The sequence below is a fragment of the Epargyreus clarus genome, unplaced genomic scaffold (genome assembly GCF_041222505.1).
Source record: "Epargyreus clarus isolate Ecla_fem2 unplaced genomic scaffold, WU_Ecla_fem_2.2 ptg000012l, whole genome shotgun sequence".
Lineage (NCBI taxonomy): Eukaryota > Metazoa > Arthropoda > Insecta > Lepidoptera > Hesperiidae > Epargyreus > Epargyreus clarus.
This window is the reverse complement of record NW_027332220.1, coordinates 12,032,393-12,049,854: the sequence shown is the minus strand read 5'-3', so window position 1 is coordinate 12,049,854 and position 17,462 is coordinate 12,032,393. Positions and strand designations below refer to the sequence as shown.

General features: G+C 34.0%; 1 protein-coding gene across 1 annotated transcript; it reads left to right on the top strand.

Moving 5' to 3' along the window:
* The first annotated feature begins 2,118 nt into the window (after window positions 1-2,118).
* On the top strand, window positions 2,119-15,453 carry LOC140746447 (clavesin-1-like). Its single transcript, XM_073078602.1, has 7 exons — window positions 2,119-2,254; window positions 5,176-5,314; window positions 5,757-5,910; window positions 12,883-12,987; window positions 13,485-13,632; window positions 14,389-14,608; window positions 15,125-15,453. Exons 2-7 carry the CDS (start codon window positions 5,179-5,181, stop codon window positions 15,277-15,279), a joined length of 918 nt encoding a protein of 305 aa, XP_072934703.1. The 5' UTR covers window positions 2,119-2,254; window positions 5,176-5,178; the 3' UTR covers window positions 15,280-15,453.
* Window positions 15,454-17,462: the final 2,009 nt, after the last annotated feature.

The following is a 17,462-nucleotide window of genomic DNA, read 5'->3' as shown; positions in this document are numbered from 1 at the left end:
ACAACTCGGTTGCCTGGAGACTTGATATCCAACTATCAAGTCTCCAGGCAACCGAGTTATTGACTGTCAATAGAAAAATATGGATATAATTGAATAAAGTATTATTTTACATTCCTTATTATTTTATTTGATATTGGCGACGAGATGTCGAATGAACTAAAAAACAATAAGGAAATACGAGCCACATTACGTGGGTTAATGAAACGAACCGAAAATTACATTTCGGGAATAGAAAAAATTGACATTGAAGAAATAAATATACGACTGAATTCTTTACAAGAAAATTTGAACAAATTCTACGCGATTCAAGAAAAAATTGAATGGCTTACAGAAGAAGAAAATTTAGAAGAGGAAATAAAATACAGGTACGAATTTGAAGAAATATATACAAAGCTAAAATTTAAATTTTTGAATGTACAAAAAGAAAATAATCGGCTAATACCTGAATGTTCTTTTATATCAGCAAGAGCGGAAGTTTATTTGATAAACTGTTAACTGTCAAGGCACGCTTGAGACGTACACCTAATACAAAAGTGTTATCACCTTATCAGTTAATGTTCGGCAGAGAGGTAAGAACCTATATGCCTGCCTTATTTAAAAAAATCCGCCCCACTATCCAGATTACATTACAATGCACCGCCAACGCAGGAGTTCGGACAAGGTGATAAGGTACAAGTCCGCAGTTACACCAACCCAAGAGTTAAATGGGAGTTCGGAGTCGTCATCCGAAGATTAGGTAGAGTCCATTATGAAGTCAAAACTGAAAATGGCATACTGGTGCGCCGTCACCTTGACCAAATGCTGCCGGCGCCCCTGGTGGTGTAAGTGAAAATAGCGGTGGAGGACTGTTGGATATCAAGTCTCCAGGCAACCGAGTTGTTGACTGTCAATAGAAAAATATGGATATAATTGAATAAAGTATTATTTTACATTCCTTATTATTTTATTTGATAACCTTAATTCGTCAACTTGAACACAGATGAACACAGAGGAAGGTGGTAGAACCCTTTGTGGTTCGACTCCGGCGGCACCACCGCCACACCTATTTCTACCTAATAACAGCAGTGTTAAGCGTTGCTGTGTTCCGGTTTGAAGGGTGTGGTAAGGGAGACAGACTTTTTCGAGGCATTCCAGCTTAGTCCTCAGGGGTAGCGGCGCATCTGTGGCCGACCTCAGGTAGGAATATCTAATCCTATCTGGGGTTGATTACAGATGTCCATGGGCGACAGTAGCCACTTACCATCAGGTGGACTGCATGCTCGTCTGCTACTCTTATATTATAAAAAAAAAAAAAAAAGATGGCAGTAATACACATTTTTTTATAATCCGTGCAGAAATCTTAAAATTGCGTGAAGTATATTTTATATTCCCATTATAAAATTCAAAATTATATTACCATATTATCCAAATAATATGTTTTATCAACATAAGCTATGTTGAATTCTGGATTGATAAAATAACGTAAAAGAGTGTTTGTTATTTTTAAACGTACAATTACAACTGACAGACTTGTCAGCACAAAATCAAAACGCCATTATGATTTATGGTACAAATAATTTGTGTACAAAGTGTTTTAAATATGAATAAACAAAGTGCATTTATTAATGAAAAATGCGATGTACCTGTAACATTCGGCCAAATGTCACAGGCACATCGCATTGATCCATTTATATTGCTGGTTGTTAATACTTTACGTCACTTATTAAATACTTTTCTATTTTATATTTTAGAATGTTCAGTCTTGCTTGGAGTTATGAAATGTCAGCTGATATTTGCAATGTCTTATATAATAGAGATATGATAAAATAGTGGATAAAGATGTATTAATGTAAATGTTGATGATTATGGAAGAATATATTGTATTTCTGGAATTCCTTCTGATCGTTTTCATAGCATAAAAAATGCTATGCAATAGCTTTACCGCGGCAGTCTCCGAGTGCCACACGTATTTTTTTTATAATATTTTTTTTAAGAATTGGCGGAAACAAATGATACTATTGTTAAAGAAAAAAATTGGAGTCTTTCGTTGTCCCAGGCCCTTCAAATCCGAACTCCATCTTTTTTGGTCTGACATTGCAATAAACACAATCTGGGTGTCAGTAACTATGGTAGTAACAACTCCGCTGCTCTCTTAGTCGCACGACAACTGACAAATTCAATTTTAAATGTAATGTTATTTAATTTGCAAGTTCGCGACATACGGTCGACATCATAGTCTTGCGAGGAAGTATTTCGAAGATTGTTTTAGAATTATGTAAGTAGAATTTTCTTGGTCTTTTCTTAGGGATAAATGTCGAAGCTTTTGTTTTTTTACCGGACCGCGGAGGGTAATGTTTTTCGAGCGTATGTATGAGTATAATTCTTTGGCAAGCCGTACAGATTAAACTGCTTCCACAATTAAAATTTTAAGTCGTGGAAGTGACATATAGACCTAGGCTATGATTTTTAAACGGTCGGGTTTAATTTTTTGTTTTTATAATAGATAGTTAATTGTTAGTTAAATGAGGGTTTAAAGCGTCATAAGTTTCACGTGTTAAGTACATTTTTTTATATTCGTTACGAAGCCCCCCCCTACAACCCATTAACGTAACTAGAAGTTTTGTCTCATAGACAGGTACTCCCTGAAATTATTAAACTTTCTGATATATTTTGGCATGACAACCAGCATAACCGAATGGTCACCATACCGGTCTGATTCAGAAGACTCCGGGTTCGCTCCTCGCCTAGACTTAACTTGTAAAATTAGATATCACATTTTAATAGTAAAATATTTCACTTCAGTGATATTATATTGTACATATTACTAATATGTGTTCATGGACTTCATGCTGGCCACGAGAAAATATTTTGATTTTTAGCCTTGAACTTTGTATTCAAAATAAACAAGATTATATTATCCTTCTCAGAATAGAATTATAATTAGATATTTTACAAAAAGGTGACCAACTCATCATTTAAATGACTTTTTTTTGTATAGAATACCTAATAATAACAATAAAAACGGCTTGATTAAGATAAAAAATATATTTAGGTAATAAGAATGCTCAATCAGTTGAATTGTTGAATATTCTCAAAATTTAAGTCGGCGATGAAAGCAAAGGTTAGAGTGTAGAGAACCTAGAACTTTAGAGTTCGGTTTAAATAATATCCCGTAAGCATTAAATAACTGTTGTATTAGTTGAAACACAATGTACTTTATTACTTCTTTTATTTATTAGGCCTCAATTAAACATTACACTTTCTTACAGAATTCCTAATCCTTTTTTACTCCCGCCATCTTATATCCTCTTGTGCGGTTTTAGTGTTACCAGCTCCCTTTCAGTGTTGCCAACCGTAGCTCCCTTCTACCTGTTATGTTCCATTCTTCCAACAATAACACGTCTTCTAAAATCTTCTAGAATGAGGCCAGTATGGCAAGAGAGTGTGAAATGAACTTATCAGTTGTAAATAGGTAAGTATGTGTGATTTTTTGGTGACTATAGTAGTTAACATAATTGTAGTATAAATACAGAATACCAACTACTTCCGTAATCCAAAATGATTTCGTAAATAACGTCTTGGTAAATTTTATTGACGCTTTTTTTATTCTGCCCCGAGCTACACTAACGTCAGTAGCTTAACAACTGTCGAACGTCACTTATGGATATACAGAAACGGTTTTCTTGAGGTACATCTACACTCCATACTCGTACCTACAATCTCCTACAATTAATCTACTGAATAACAGTACAAAATCACACGAATACACTTCACATCATTTCAGTTCCCACATAGCTCTAGATGTTTACATTCAAATTTGGTTGGAACTTTTTTTTAATATAGAAGTAGCAGACGAGCATGCAGTCCACATAATGGTAAGTGACTACTGCCACCCTTGGACGTCTGTAATCAATCCCAGATAGGATTAGATATTCCTACCTGAGGTCGGCCACAGATGCGCCGCTACCCCTGAGGACTAAGCTGGAACGCCTCGGAAAAGTCTGTCTCCCTTACCGCACCCTTCAAACCAGAACGCAGCAGCGTTTAACACTTATCAGGCAGAAATAGTTGTGGCGGTGGTGCCGCCGGAGTCGAACCACAAAGGGTTCTACCACCTTCAAAACCACCTTATTCACCTTGTTTACTGGTACAATAATCATTCGGCGTTGTAGATAGGACCTAGGCTAAAATTAGACTACACAGGTCACGGATAAGATGCCGTGAGCATAATAAGTATATACTTGACGTACCTAATATATCAGTTTCCAAATTAAAAATAAGTATGGCATTGTCTGATGTTTTAATAATGGCTGACACGCAAAAAACTTTACGAGCTGAAACAAGCACACTACACTTCTTGTAGTGTCTGTTTTTTTGAGTTTTTTGCACAATGTTGATATAATTAGCATTATACTTTTGGACAGAAACCGTAAATAAGTTGAACGTGTAATAAATTACATCTAGTGGAGGTGGTAAAACTCTTTGTGGTTTGACTCTGACGGCAATACTGCTACACCTATTTCTGCTTAATAACAGCAGTGTGATGCGCTGCTGTGTTGTGATTTGAAGGAGTTAAAGGAGACATACTTATCCAAGGCGTTCCAATTTAGTCCTTACCTGGAGTTGATTACAGATGTCTAGAGGCGGCAGTAGTAGTCCATCAGATGGACTGCATGCCCGTTTGCTACTCCAATTTATAAAATTAGTTTATATAGAAAAAATCTCTAAAAATATTTTTTTTAAGTTTCTGACTCTGTTTGGTACTTCTACATAGGTGTTGTTTTACCACCTGCCTGCTAATGAATTAAGCATTTGCATAGCTACCCGCCACATATGTTTGCTATGACAAATAGTAACACGCAAGTATAGATTTTACTTTTGCTCGAATAATATAGAAGGCCAAATACCACTGTCTAGTCATTATCACCACTGGCATTTATAAACCTAATATTTTTTGTAAGTTAACTACGTTATAGTTAATCGTGTTAGAACCTTTTATGAGATTCTATCTGAGGTTGATTACAGATTTCCTTGAGCGGCAGAAGTCACTTACAATTCTACATAATGAAACACCTTGCGCTTGCTGAGTTCTGTAAAGAATCTACTATGAATAAAATATTTTCAATTTGATTTGATTGAATATAAATAAAACGTTGCATACTTACTCCCATTATTAAAAAAATATTTATTTTGCAGACAATGCCATCAAAACAGCTGACGCAGTTCCCTCTCGAGGAGGAGTATCAGAAGAGCACTGGCATCACTCCGGAGGACATCGCGGCTCTACGACGGTGGCTGAACACGCAGCCTCATCTACCCTCTAAGTACATTACTGGTAGGTATTGAAGGAGGACTCAATGATGTTCTAACTTTATAGCAACCTACAAACAAACTGATTTTTTTAACCGACTTCTTTAGGGTTCCGTATGCAAAGGGTAAATACGAAACCCTATTACTAAGCCTCCGCTATTTTTCCGTCTGCTACAGGACTCTTTCTCTCGAACCAAAATAGATAGAAACTTGAAAATTTTACAGAATATCTATAACGGTGGTCGCTGTAAACAACAACAAATACTAAATAACAAACTCTCGTAAAGTAACAGGGTCGTCATACAATTTTGCGGCGTTATTCGCTTTATTTATTGAACCGTAATAGATACCTAGACAGTTTAAAATTGTATTAATGTCCTTAATATCATAACAAAAACTTAATAAAAATAAAAAATAAATGAAAATCCAAGTCGCACTTGACCTCACTATTATTGCCATATTTCCAGACCTGGACCTAATTCTCACGTTCCACTCGTGCGACTGCAGCACGGGCGTCACGAAGCAAGTTCTCGATCTGCACTATACCCTGCGCACTCTCTTCACCACCTTCTTCAAGGACAGAAAGTTCGATGCTCGCGTGAGGAAGACCTTGGATACAGTGTCAGTACATTTTCTTATGCCAGTGTTAGACTAATAGTTAGAAATTCCGCCTATCAATCTAAGGATCCAAGCCCAGACTTTTAAATACGTGCGTATTATACATAAATTATCACGTGCTGAACGGTGAAGGAAAATATCCTAAAATACTTGTAGTACCACTACCGTAATAATAACGTAGTCTACCAATGTGCACGTGGCCAGCGCGATGGAATATAGCCTAAGCTCTTCTTACTTTGAGAAGACTTGTGACCAGCAGCGGTGTCCCACAAAAGGGGTTGACGACTACCAGTTACAAACGAATTATATTACTTACCCCTTCGAAACTAACATTTAACTTCACAATTTGCTACGAAAATTAAACTATGTATGTATGTTTCACTTATTTCCTTAATTTTATTTGCAAGTTTAACTAGTAGACCAGGGTCGATAATTTTTAAAACCAATTAAAATCGTAGTAGGATGAAACCCATTAGAAAAGGAGGGGAATATTATAAAAATGAAGGGAAAAATAATTTACGGGCGATCTGAGGTCGGGGAGGGGATGGGGGTGAGTCTTTAAGGGTAAAAAACGGTTTTTCTCGATTTCCGGCAAAACTAAAAGTCCTATCGAAAAAGTCAAATGGCAAAGTTGTAGGTAATAAAAAGATCTAAAACTTTTGTATTTACACTTTTTTCACATAACCTCAAAATTTATGTGAAAAATTCAAAAAACCAAGTTTTTGGTTTTTTATTTTTATCTTTTACAAAAAAATTTTAAGCTATTGCATAGCTTTTATCGCGGGCTTTGAGCGCGGCGACCGAATCGAGAAATTCCGTAACGAAAATAAGTAACACCTTTCAACAACTCGGTTGCCTGGAGACTTGATATCCAACTATCAAGTCTCCAGGCAACCGAGTTATTGACTGTCAATAGAAAAATATGGATATAATTGAATAAAGTATTATTTTACATTCCTTATTATTTTATTTGATATTGGCGACGAGATGTCGAATGAACTAAAAAACAATAAGGAAATACGAGCCACATTACGTGGGTTAATGAAACGAACCGAAAATTACATTTCGGGAATAGAAAAAATTGACATTGAAGAAATAAATATACGACTGAATTCTTTACAAGAAAATTTGAACAAATTCTACGCGATTCAAGAAAAAATTGAATGGCTTACAGAAGAAGAAAATTTAGAAGAGGAAATAAAATACAGGTACGAATTTGAAGAAATATATACAAAGCTAAAATTTAAATTTTTGAATGTACAAAAAGAAAATAATCGGCTAATACCTGAATGTTCTTTTATATCAGCAAGAGCGGAAGTTTATTTGATAAACTGTTAACTGTCAAGGCACGCTTGAGACGTACACCTAATACAAAAGTGTTATCACCTTATCAGTTAATGTTCGGCAGAGAGGTAAGAACCTATATGCCTGCCTTATTTAAAAAAATCCGCCCCACTATCCAGATTACATTACAATGCACCGCCAACGCAGGAGTTCGGACAAGGTGATAAGGTACAAGTCCGCAGTTACACCAACCCAAGAGTTAAATGGGAGTTCGGAGTCGTCATCCGAAGATTAGGTAGAGTCCATTATGAAGTCAAAACTGAAAATGGCATACTGGTGCGCCGTCACCTTGACCAAATGCTGCCGGCGCCCCTGGTGGTGTAAGTGAAAATAGCGGTGGAGGACTGTTGGATATCAAGTCTCCAGGCAACCGAGTTGTTGACTGTCAATAGAAAAATATGGATATAATTGAATAAAGTATTATTTTACATTCCTTATTATTTTATTTGATAACCTTAATTCGTCAACTTGAACACAGATGAACACAGAGGAAGGTGGTAGAACCCTTTGTGGTTCGACTCCGGCGGCACCACCGCCACACCTATTTCTACCTAATAACAGCAGTGTTAAGCGTTGCTGTGTTCCGGTTTGAAGGGTGTGGTAAGGGAGACAGACTTTTTCGAGGCATTCCAGCTTAGTCCTCAGGGGTAGCGGCGCATCTGTGGCCGACCTCAGGTAGGAATATCTAATCCTATCTGGGGTTGATTACAGATGTCCATGGGCGACAGTAGCCACTTACCATCAGGTGGACTGCATGCTCGTCTGCTACTCTTATATTATAAAAAAAAAAAAAAAAGATGGCAGTAATACACATTTTTTTATAATCCGTGCAGAAATCTTAAAATTGCGTGAAGTATATTTTATATTCCCATTATAAAATTCAAAATTATATTACCATATTATCCAAATAATATGTTTTATCAACATAAGCTATGTTGAATTCTGGATTGATAAAATAACGTAAAAGAGTGTTTGTTATTTTTAAACGTACAATTACAACTGACAGACTTGTCAGCACAAAATCAAAACGCCATTATGATTTATGGTACAAATAATTTGTGTACAAAGTGTTTTAAATATGAATAAACAAAGTGCATTTATTAATGAAAAATGCGATGTACCTGTAACATTCGGCCAAATGTCACAGGCACATCGCATTGATCCATTTATATTGCTGGTTGTTAATACTTTACGTCACTTATTAAATACTTTTCTATTTTATATTTTAGAATGTTCAGTCTTGCTTGGAGTTATGAAATGTCAGCTGATATTTGCAATGTCTTATATAATAGAGATATGATAAAATAGTGGATAAAGATGTATTAATGTAAATGTTGATGATTATGGAAGAATATATTGTATTTCTGGAATTCCTTCTGATCGTTTTCATAGCATAAAAAATGCTATGCAATAGCTTTACCGCGGCAGTCTCCGAGTGCCACACGTATTTTTTTTTTTAACGAAATTTGGCGAAAACTTACCTTTTTATGTCCCAAATACGCTGTAATTTATTTGATTAAAAATATTTATTTTTTCACCTTATTTTGAATTAATATCGAAAAAACACCCTAATTTTCAATCGAAAACTCACCCGTCAAAATATCAGCTTTTTTCAAAAAGTTGGTATGTTTTCTGTTCGTTGAAATCTCTACTTTTTGATGGTGAAAAAAAAAATATATGTTACTATAGTAAATTCTCAGAAAATGTAAAAAATAAAAAAAAAACTTGGATTTGAATTTGAAATTTGGAAGTGCTGGATACCACTAAACGACTCAAAGCTGCTTTTTTATTTCATACACTTGCTTATCATCTGCCTTATTGCAGATGATACAAACAGATTCATCCATACTGATAATCTGAAAAGACAGAATCGAATTAATAATGCCTTCACTATTTTATCATGAATATACCCCCATAAAAAATATATTAAAGAAATAAATGTCAAAATGTCTAATAAATATATTAAAAATCTATTTAAAATGTATAAATATATAAAAAATATGTATAGTAAATATATTTTATATCACGGCGTGCGTAAATGGACGTTTTACGCACGCTTCGCGTGCGCAAAACCCCCATTTCCGACCCCGTAATATAAAATTTTATACAACACGCGGACGAAAAATGTTTTTCTGACTCGTGTGATTGCAGTCCTCGCCTGCGGCTCGGCCTGCAAACTCACACTTGTCAGAAAAAAATTTTTCGTCCTCGTATTGTAATGTACTATTTAATAACTAACTTTTGGCTGATTTTCAAGTATATTTCATATATTTTGAATACATCTGAAATATATTTGAAATGTAAAAAATATATATGAAAATCGGCCAAAAGTTTGTTATTACAAATATAATTATGATATATATTTTATATATTTTTTATAGATTTTTAAAATATTTTTTATGTATTTTGAAAATTTTTTTTTCTATGGGATTAACTAAATTTGTTTGTGCAAAATTAAGGAGATTATTATTTTTTTATCTTGTACTAAAACATCATTTAATTTCAATCTTTAGGTTACGTTACGTTAAGTATACTATTTTTTAAAGAAAATATTACGATTTTTATGTTTGAGTTGATTGATACAGACAAAAATAGATATAGTAATTACCTTCCTATGCAGATTCGAAAAGTTTTTTTTTTTTTTAAGTAAACTTGTCACAATTATCTTCAAGAAACTCAGCGTGCACGTGTATTTTTATAAACGATGTTGTATATTGTACTGTATTTCGAATACTGGTTAGGCTAACGGTTGTAACAGCTGCTACGAAATAGTAGGTATGTATGTAGTAAGACCCAGACTCGCCTAGCCCCTTTCCCACTTCTCCATGAAATACCTTTTGATGGGCTACTATTTTTCGTAGGTCACTCAGGTATATAATTTTTCTTAAAATAGTTATAAATAGACATCTACGCATATAATTTAAAGAAGATTCGACAACTTTCTCCAAATATTGTAAATGTCTTATTAAATATTAATTTTATTAACTGATTTGTTTGTTAATTATAGTAGTATATTCTTATTTGCAATTTTTTTTATCAATGTAACATGTAATCTAATGTTTTTCGAGTAATTAAAGTGGTAATAAATAGCTCAAAATTTTTTATAAAAATTAAAAAAAAAATTCGAATTCGAGTTTTTTTTTGATTTTTTACATTTTCTGAGAATTTACTATAGTAACATATATTTTTTTTTCACCATCAAAAATTAGAGATTTCAACGAACAGAAAACATACCAACTTTTTGACAAAAGCTGATATTTTGACGGGTGAGTTTTCGATTGAAAATTAGGGTGTTTTTTCGATATTAATTCAAAATAAGGTGAAAAAATAAATATTTTTAATCAAATAAATTACAGCGTATTTGGGACATAAAAAGGTAAGTTTTCGCCAAATTTCGTTAAAAAAAAAATTTTTTTGTAAAAGATAAAAATAAAAAACCAAAAACTTGGTTTTTTGAATTTTTCACATAAATTTTGAGGTTATGTAAAAAAAGTGTAAATACAAAAGTTTTAGATCTTTTTATTACCTACAACTTTGCCATTTGACTTTTTCGATAGGACTTTTAGTTTTGCCGGAAATCGAGAAATAACCGTTTTTTACCCTTAAAGACTCACCCCCATCCCCTCCCCGACCTCAGATCGCCCGTAAATTATTTTTCCCTTCATTTTTATAATATTCCCCTCCTTTTCTAATGGGTTTCATCCTACTACAATTTTATTTCACTTTTTATTATTTTTAAAGGCTTCTATCCTAGTCTATAGATATTATTAATTAAAACAAAAAATAAAACAATAATTGGCCATCATAATTGTGCATAATATAATTAGAAGATTTATTAATAGAATCGAATTTATGTATTTCTATGTGTATCTATCTATGTTTTGCTTGCGACTTCCTTCACATAAACTGAAGTATTGCTCATTCCATTGTAATAATTTATAGTCGTTTTAACCAACATTGCAATAGAAAATTACGACTAGCTTACAGTCCACTTGATGGTATGTGGTCACTGCCGTATGGACATCTGTAACCAACTCCGTACACCAATCACAGATGCATGCACCTTAGGGGTATAAGATGGTCAAATCGACTATAATTCAGAAGAAGCCAGCGATTCATTGGCGACTCCTCTGGTGTTGCAAATATCCATAGGCGAAGTTGACTACTTCCATCAGGTAGCACGTCTGCATATCTATATGTATATCTATTTATATATTAATTTTGTTGCTATCATTACTCCGTTTATCTGATGTCGAAAAGAAGGAAGTTTTATGTTCGCTTGCATGTATTTTTATACAAAATATTTCTTTAAGTACTTCTTAAATTTTATAATAATTTAAAATATTATAAATTTATCTTAGATTATAACAACTTAAGGATAAAAAGTATTTAAATGAATAAGCCAATTAGTATGCATAAAATTAATTACTTTAATTAATTTTTTTCCAACAAAATAAGAACTTTACTTTTAGATAACTTAACGTTATCAATTTGTACATGTTTGCGCCTGGGGGTAAAGACCGTTGAACGCCATCGCTGTCATTGCGGCGCTGACGTCGATGTGTTTGGACACCATGGACTTTCTTGTCAGCGCAGTGCTGGTCGCTTATCGCGTCATGCTTCCATCAACGACGTCATTCGTCAGGCTTTTGTCACCGTCAACGTGCCGGCTTGTTTAGAGCCGAATGGTCTCGCACGTGACGATGGCAAGCGGCCCGACGGTATCCTGGAAGGGGGGGAGGATGCTAGTGTGGGACGCTACGTGTGTCGACACACTGGCTCCTTCTCACCTCCAGGCGTCTTCCTCTGGCGCGGGGGCGGCGGCTACAGCTGCTGAAAGCACCAAACGTCGTAAATATGTTAGTTTATGCAATAACTATATATTTGTGGCGTTTGGTGTTGAAACTTTGGGTCCATGGGGTCCGGATGCTTGGCAGCTGTTTAAACAGCTGTCAACTCGTTTGGTCGACGTCTCTGGGGACCCGAGAGCTGGCATACATTTCGCTGAAAGGATTGGTATAGCAATTCAGAGAGGAAATGCTGCCAGCGTCTTGGGAACCTTGCCCAAAGACAGTGATGGTGACAATTTTTTATGGTAGTGTTTTTATTTTAATATTTTTGTTTTTCATTTTTATATATACTTATGTAAATTTTGTAAATAAGTTGTTTTATATTTATAGTTTAATTTATTTCTTTTAATTTTCTGTAAGTTTAATTATAATTGTAAATATTTTTCAGTTTATTATATAATAATTAATTGATGACCCTAATAATTATGTGTAATTAAAAGTAGTTAAATAAGAATAAATAAATAAATAATTTATAATATTTTTTAAAAACACTTGCGTACTTTATAAGGCAGGTCGATTACCTTATTATTAATTTAAATATAAATTGCTTTTTTTTGTTTATTTTTCTTGTTTTTAAATTTAAATTTAAATTTTCATTTTCATTTGCTAACTAACTTAGGTACTGTTACAAAATAAAATATATTTATTATTATTTAAAATCATCACACCCTAATTACATTACCTAATTAATGTAAATGAAAATAGTTTGATATATTTTTTTGTTTTTATTAATTAATTCATTATATTATGATTTTCATTTGGTAACCATATTTTTTTTCAGTTTGCTGACTCCACTACAAATGCGCACTAAAGAAGGCTACGCAATCTTCTACACGCGCTTCTTAGACACTGACTCCAAAAACTTTTTTCTAGGAGATACTATGAGGTACTTTATTAAAAAACATAGTCCAGAGTCCACTTAGAGTTAAGAATCAACCGACACCCATGGATATCTTCTAGATAGGATTAGAGTCGTACTTGAGATTGGCCACAGATGCATTGCTGTCCTTGAAGACTAGTTTGGAACATTTCATATAAGTATCTCTTCCTTCAGACCCGAACATCAACACAATTCACACTGTTTTATTTTTAGACCTCCGAATTCAAACCGCGAGGGATTCTACCACCACCATTCTATTTTTTAAATCCAGCTTCTATCTTCTATATCATCATAAATTAATGATCGATTGCTTCAACGGTGAAGGAAAACATAATAAGGAAAACACGAGCTCAAAAGTCCTTCACAATGTTCTCAAAAACTTGTGAAATCTACCAAGCCGCAATTAATGAGATTAATGGATAGCCTAAACATTCTGAAAATTCCTTTCAAAATGAGATGCATTTAGGTAAATCAGTTTTAAGTTAAAATACAACTTTTTCCAGAACGGTGCTCATGATATTAGACCTCTGGCAGTACAAGGAGGGCACTTGGCCTGGCTTCATCCTGCTGGTGGACTTCAATAACATGACCCTGGGACACCTGGCGAGGATGGACATGCAAAATATTCAGCAGTTCTTATACTACATGCAGGTTTGAATGTGTAATCGATAAATTATCTAAGTTATTCTGCATTACCTCCATATATTTTTATTACTTTAGCAGACTTAAGCAGCATTGTAATTTGATAGACTTGATAAAGGAGGTTAGATATTTAATTGTATCAGGCGTTACTTTGCGAAAATCCATGCTATTAAGTTAGGATTAAAACTACTTCGTAACAATCCGCTATTAATATGTATGAGGGTATATATGTTAAACCATGCAGTATGTACCACCCTCCCTCCTACAAATGATGCGTGCAAATGCAAAAAATAACAAATATACACCACCATACATACCACCACCTCATGCTTTTCTACATGGTTTGCAATATATACCATTATATATATATTAGTAGCGGATTGTTGCGAAGTAGTTTTAATCCTAACTTAATAAAGGAGACTATTTTTGTGACCCAATTTTGTCATCATAGTAACTGTTCGATATGATAATAGTTACAAGTAAAGATGTTCATAGGTGTTATTTACTTCTGAACATCAAGAGAAAGACCTTACGGTATTGTATTTCTACAATCATGATATTTATTAAATGCTTAAAATAAACTGACGTAAAATAGTTTTATCCCAAGTTTAACTTGTCTAAATATTGATTTCAACGGGGCTTTCTCACCAGGATAAAAATTCAGCTTCTTTCAAATTTGAAGCGTAGCTTTTTAGAAATAAAAAGCATAAATGATTTCAGCATAAATATCAAATGTTGCGTAGAGAAATTATTTTCTTCTCACAGGAGGCAATGATAGTCAAGCTAAAAGGCTTTCATTTCATGAACGCGCCGAGTTTCATGGACAAATTCCTGATGCTCATGAAGCCGTTTACGAAGAAACAACTAATGGACATGTTGGGTGTCTACGAGCCCGGAAACAAAGCCTTGGAGTCGGTGATACCGCTAGAAGCATTGCCCAGCGAAACTAGTGGAAAATCTAACCAAAGTTACCAGGAGTGTAAAGGTGGGTAGTGATAGTGTAGCGGAAGTGGTGCAAATGTATTATCGACCAATTACTGTCCTAGGAGGACACGAAGAAAATGCTAAATTGAAAATGAGTTGTGGCAAAATTTTACCATCGGTAACATAACTACATGAATTATTTTTTCGCTTTCTTCGTTTCTATGCAATATTATTATAAAATGAGACAAAATAATATCCGGAGCGGTTCATTATGTAGCTATATCGAGCCCTGACAGTGTTCTACTACGTACCACATTGAGTAGGACTTAGACTAAGATGTCCGCCTAAGATCTTAGATATATGTAAAATAGATATAGACCATATTGTGTTTCAACTTCATAACAGCAAAAGTGCATGCAGTATAATTTACTCTAAGTGATCATTGCCATTAAACCATCTTAATAAAATCCAAATTAGATTTTAATTAATTAGGAATAAAAAATACTAACGTTCTATACTTGAATGAATGAATTAATCTTATGTGAATGTATGTAGAAGCTTCTGCTGATATTTTCAGAGGACGTGTTAGCAATGCTGCAAGCTGGAGAAGCATACTTGAAGAACGAGAGCCTGAAGCGAGTGACGGAGTCCCTGCGACCGGGAAAGCCCAAGAACATCTCAGATATCTTCAGTGGAGTGGAGGGCTCCTTCAAGAAACTGGACATCGACTAATAATCAAAACATTAGAATTCTTTACTCTCGATTATGCGACTATATAAATGTTTGACAAATTTAAAATTGAATAAAACGAAATGGACGAATTGTTAATATTTATTATGTTTATATTTAATAATACATTGTAAAGTGTAAAGTTTAAGGTAAAATAAAAGGTACGAGGGACGTATAAAAAAATTGAAATAACTTTTGTCTTCACTAAGTAGTGTAATAGGCCAAGTTTCGGCCAAAATAGAAGTATCTGTCAATGTTTCGGTCGAAAATTGGCTTAACCTTTCTGTTGCGTTCAACTGTACTTTGACTAGCAAACATTTTTTGTCTACTTGACCTTCAATACGCCGATCAGCCACTTCTGCATATGATTGTTTTTATTTTTTTACTAGCTGTCCCGGCAAACGTTGTATAAATATATATAAATAAAAAAAATGTTAAGGGTGAAAAACCCTTATCACTTACGGGTTTGAATAATAGATAGAATATTTGAAACTGCGATGGTAGTGAAGTCTGTCGAATCTAATGTGAAACATTCCAAAATCAACAACTACTTACGAATTAAAAATTAATTAAAAAACCTTTTCCCACGTACCATATTTTGAATCTAAATCATTCTCAAGTTCCCTTGAACACACATAACAAATTTCATCAAAATCAATCCAGTCGTTTAGGAGGAGTTCATTGACATACACACGCACATAAGAAATATATATGCAGGGTGAATTTTTCAAACAGGCCTTCAGGGCCCAATCCGAAACTATGAGGATTAGCGAAAAATGCTGAAAGGAGTTACGAGGCCGATTTTGATAAAAACTAAAACTGCATCATTAGTTTTTTAAAATATCTTTTTCCTTAGCCAGAAATCGAACGAGTTCATTAAAAAAAATACACCCTCTATATTATTCCACTATCTGATAGTGTCGCTTATAAGGATCAAATTCTGGAAAGTAATGTTATGTGACAAATTAAAATATGTGACAAACTTTCCAATAATATAGTTTATACATCATAATAACAGAATGACGAAAATTTTTAAAGATAATGTTTGGTTTGGTTTTAATATTAAAATAAGCATCAAGTGAGTCGCAAAAAGTCTAGGCGTACGCTGCTTAAACCGTTAAAGTTACAGGAAAGTAATGTATCGACTTGGCGGAGGCACTGCCGTGCCTCCAGATGATGGAATTGTTTGTCTCAAATAGTTCTTAATAAAACACTGCGTCAACATATCTATCTTTTACCTGGTAGCCATTATAGCCAAAAATGACAGTCATACATTACTATTCTATTTTACTGTGCTTATTTTATAGTGTTAAATTAACTCTCATTAAAATAAATACTTTTATCACTTTTCAAATTTAAAGTTAGTTTAAATTTATCACGATAAGGGTGAGTTGACTGAGCGATATTTTAATACGTGAACATAGGAATTTTTAGAGGTAAGTCGGTATTTGCTGTTGAACCGAGCCACTAAGAGTATATTTTTGGTGATCATGGGAAAAATATGTTTTAAAGTGGCTATCCAAGCTCGATTTATATAAAAAACATATATTTTGAATCAGTATAAACAAACCTAACATAATTTTTGTAAGGTAAATTCACGCCACCAAATATTAGGTACGTAAGTTGAAAACATGATTTTTCGTTTGTGTAGATATTGTGTTGTATTTTATGTCATTTGGTAGTTTTAGGTCTAAAACGGATAGGGCAAAGGAAACTGTGTAATTAGGGTAATCCGTTTAGAAGTTATTAGAGATTTTAAATTGTGAAAATCCTTAATGACTTCTAAACGGATCCACGGAACATGGTCAGTCAGTAAGGTTACGGTCCACGCTTTTCTCGTGTGAATTTAAATAGCCATCACATAACTATAAACTATAAACTCATTTTATATCACGGCGTGCGTAAATGGACGTTTTACGCACGCTTCGCGTGCGCAAAACCCCCATTTCCGACCCCGTAATATAAAATTTTATACAACACGCGGACGAAAAATGTTTTTCTGACTCGTGTGATTGCAGTCCTCGCCTGCGGCTCGGCCTGCAAACTCACACTTGTCAGAAAAAAATTTTTCGTCCTCGTATTGTAATGTACTATTTTAGAACTCTATTATAGTTATAATTAAGTTTTAATGTGGGTACAAACCTTAAAAGAAGTTGTGTGTCTGGGATTCTAACTGCGGTCGAGGA

Excerpts from the sequence above, each read along its gene's own strand:
- LOC140746447 (XM_073078602.1), top strand. The coding sequence starts at position 5,179 with ATGCCATCAAAACAGCTGACGCAGTTCCCTCTCGAGGAGGAGTATCAG. Across the intron at positions 12,988-13,484 it reads TTTCTAGGAGATACTATGAG|AACGGTGCTCATGATATTAG; the intron begins GTACTTTATTAA and ends AACTTTTTCCAG. Across the intron at positions 14,609-15,124 it reads AAGTTACCAGGAGTGTAAAG|AGGACGTGTTAGCAATGCTG; the intron begins GTGGGTAGTGAT and ends TGATATTTTCAG.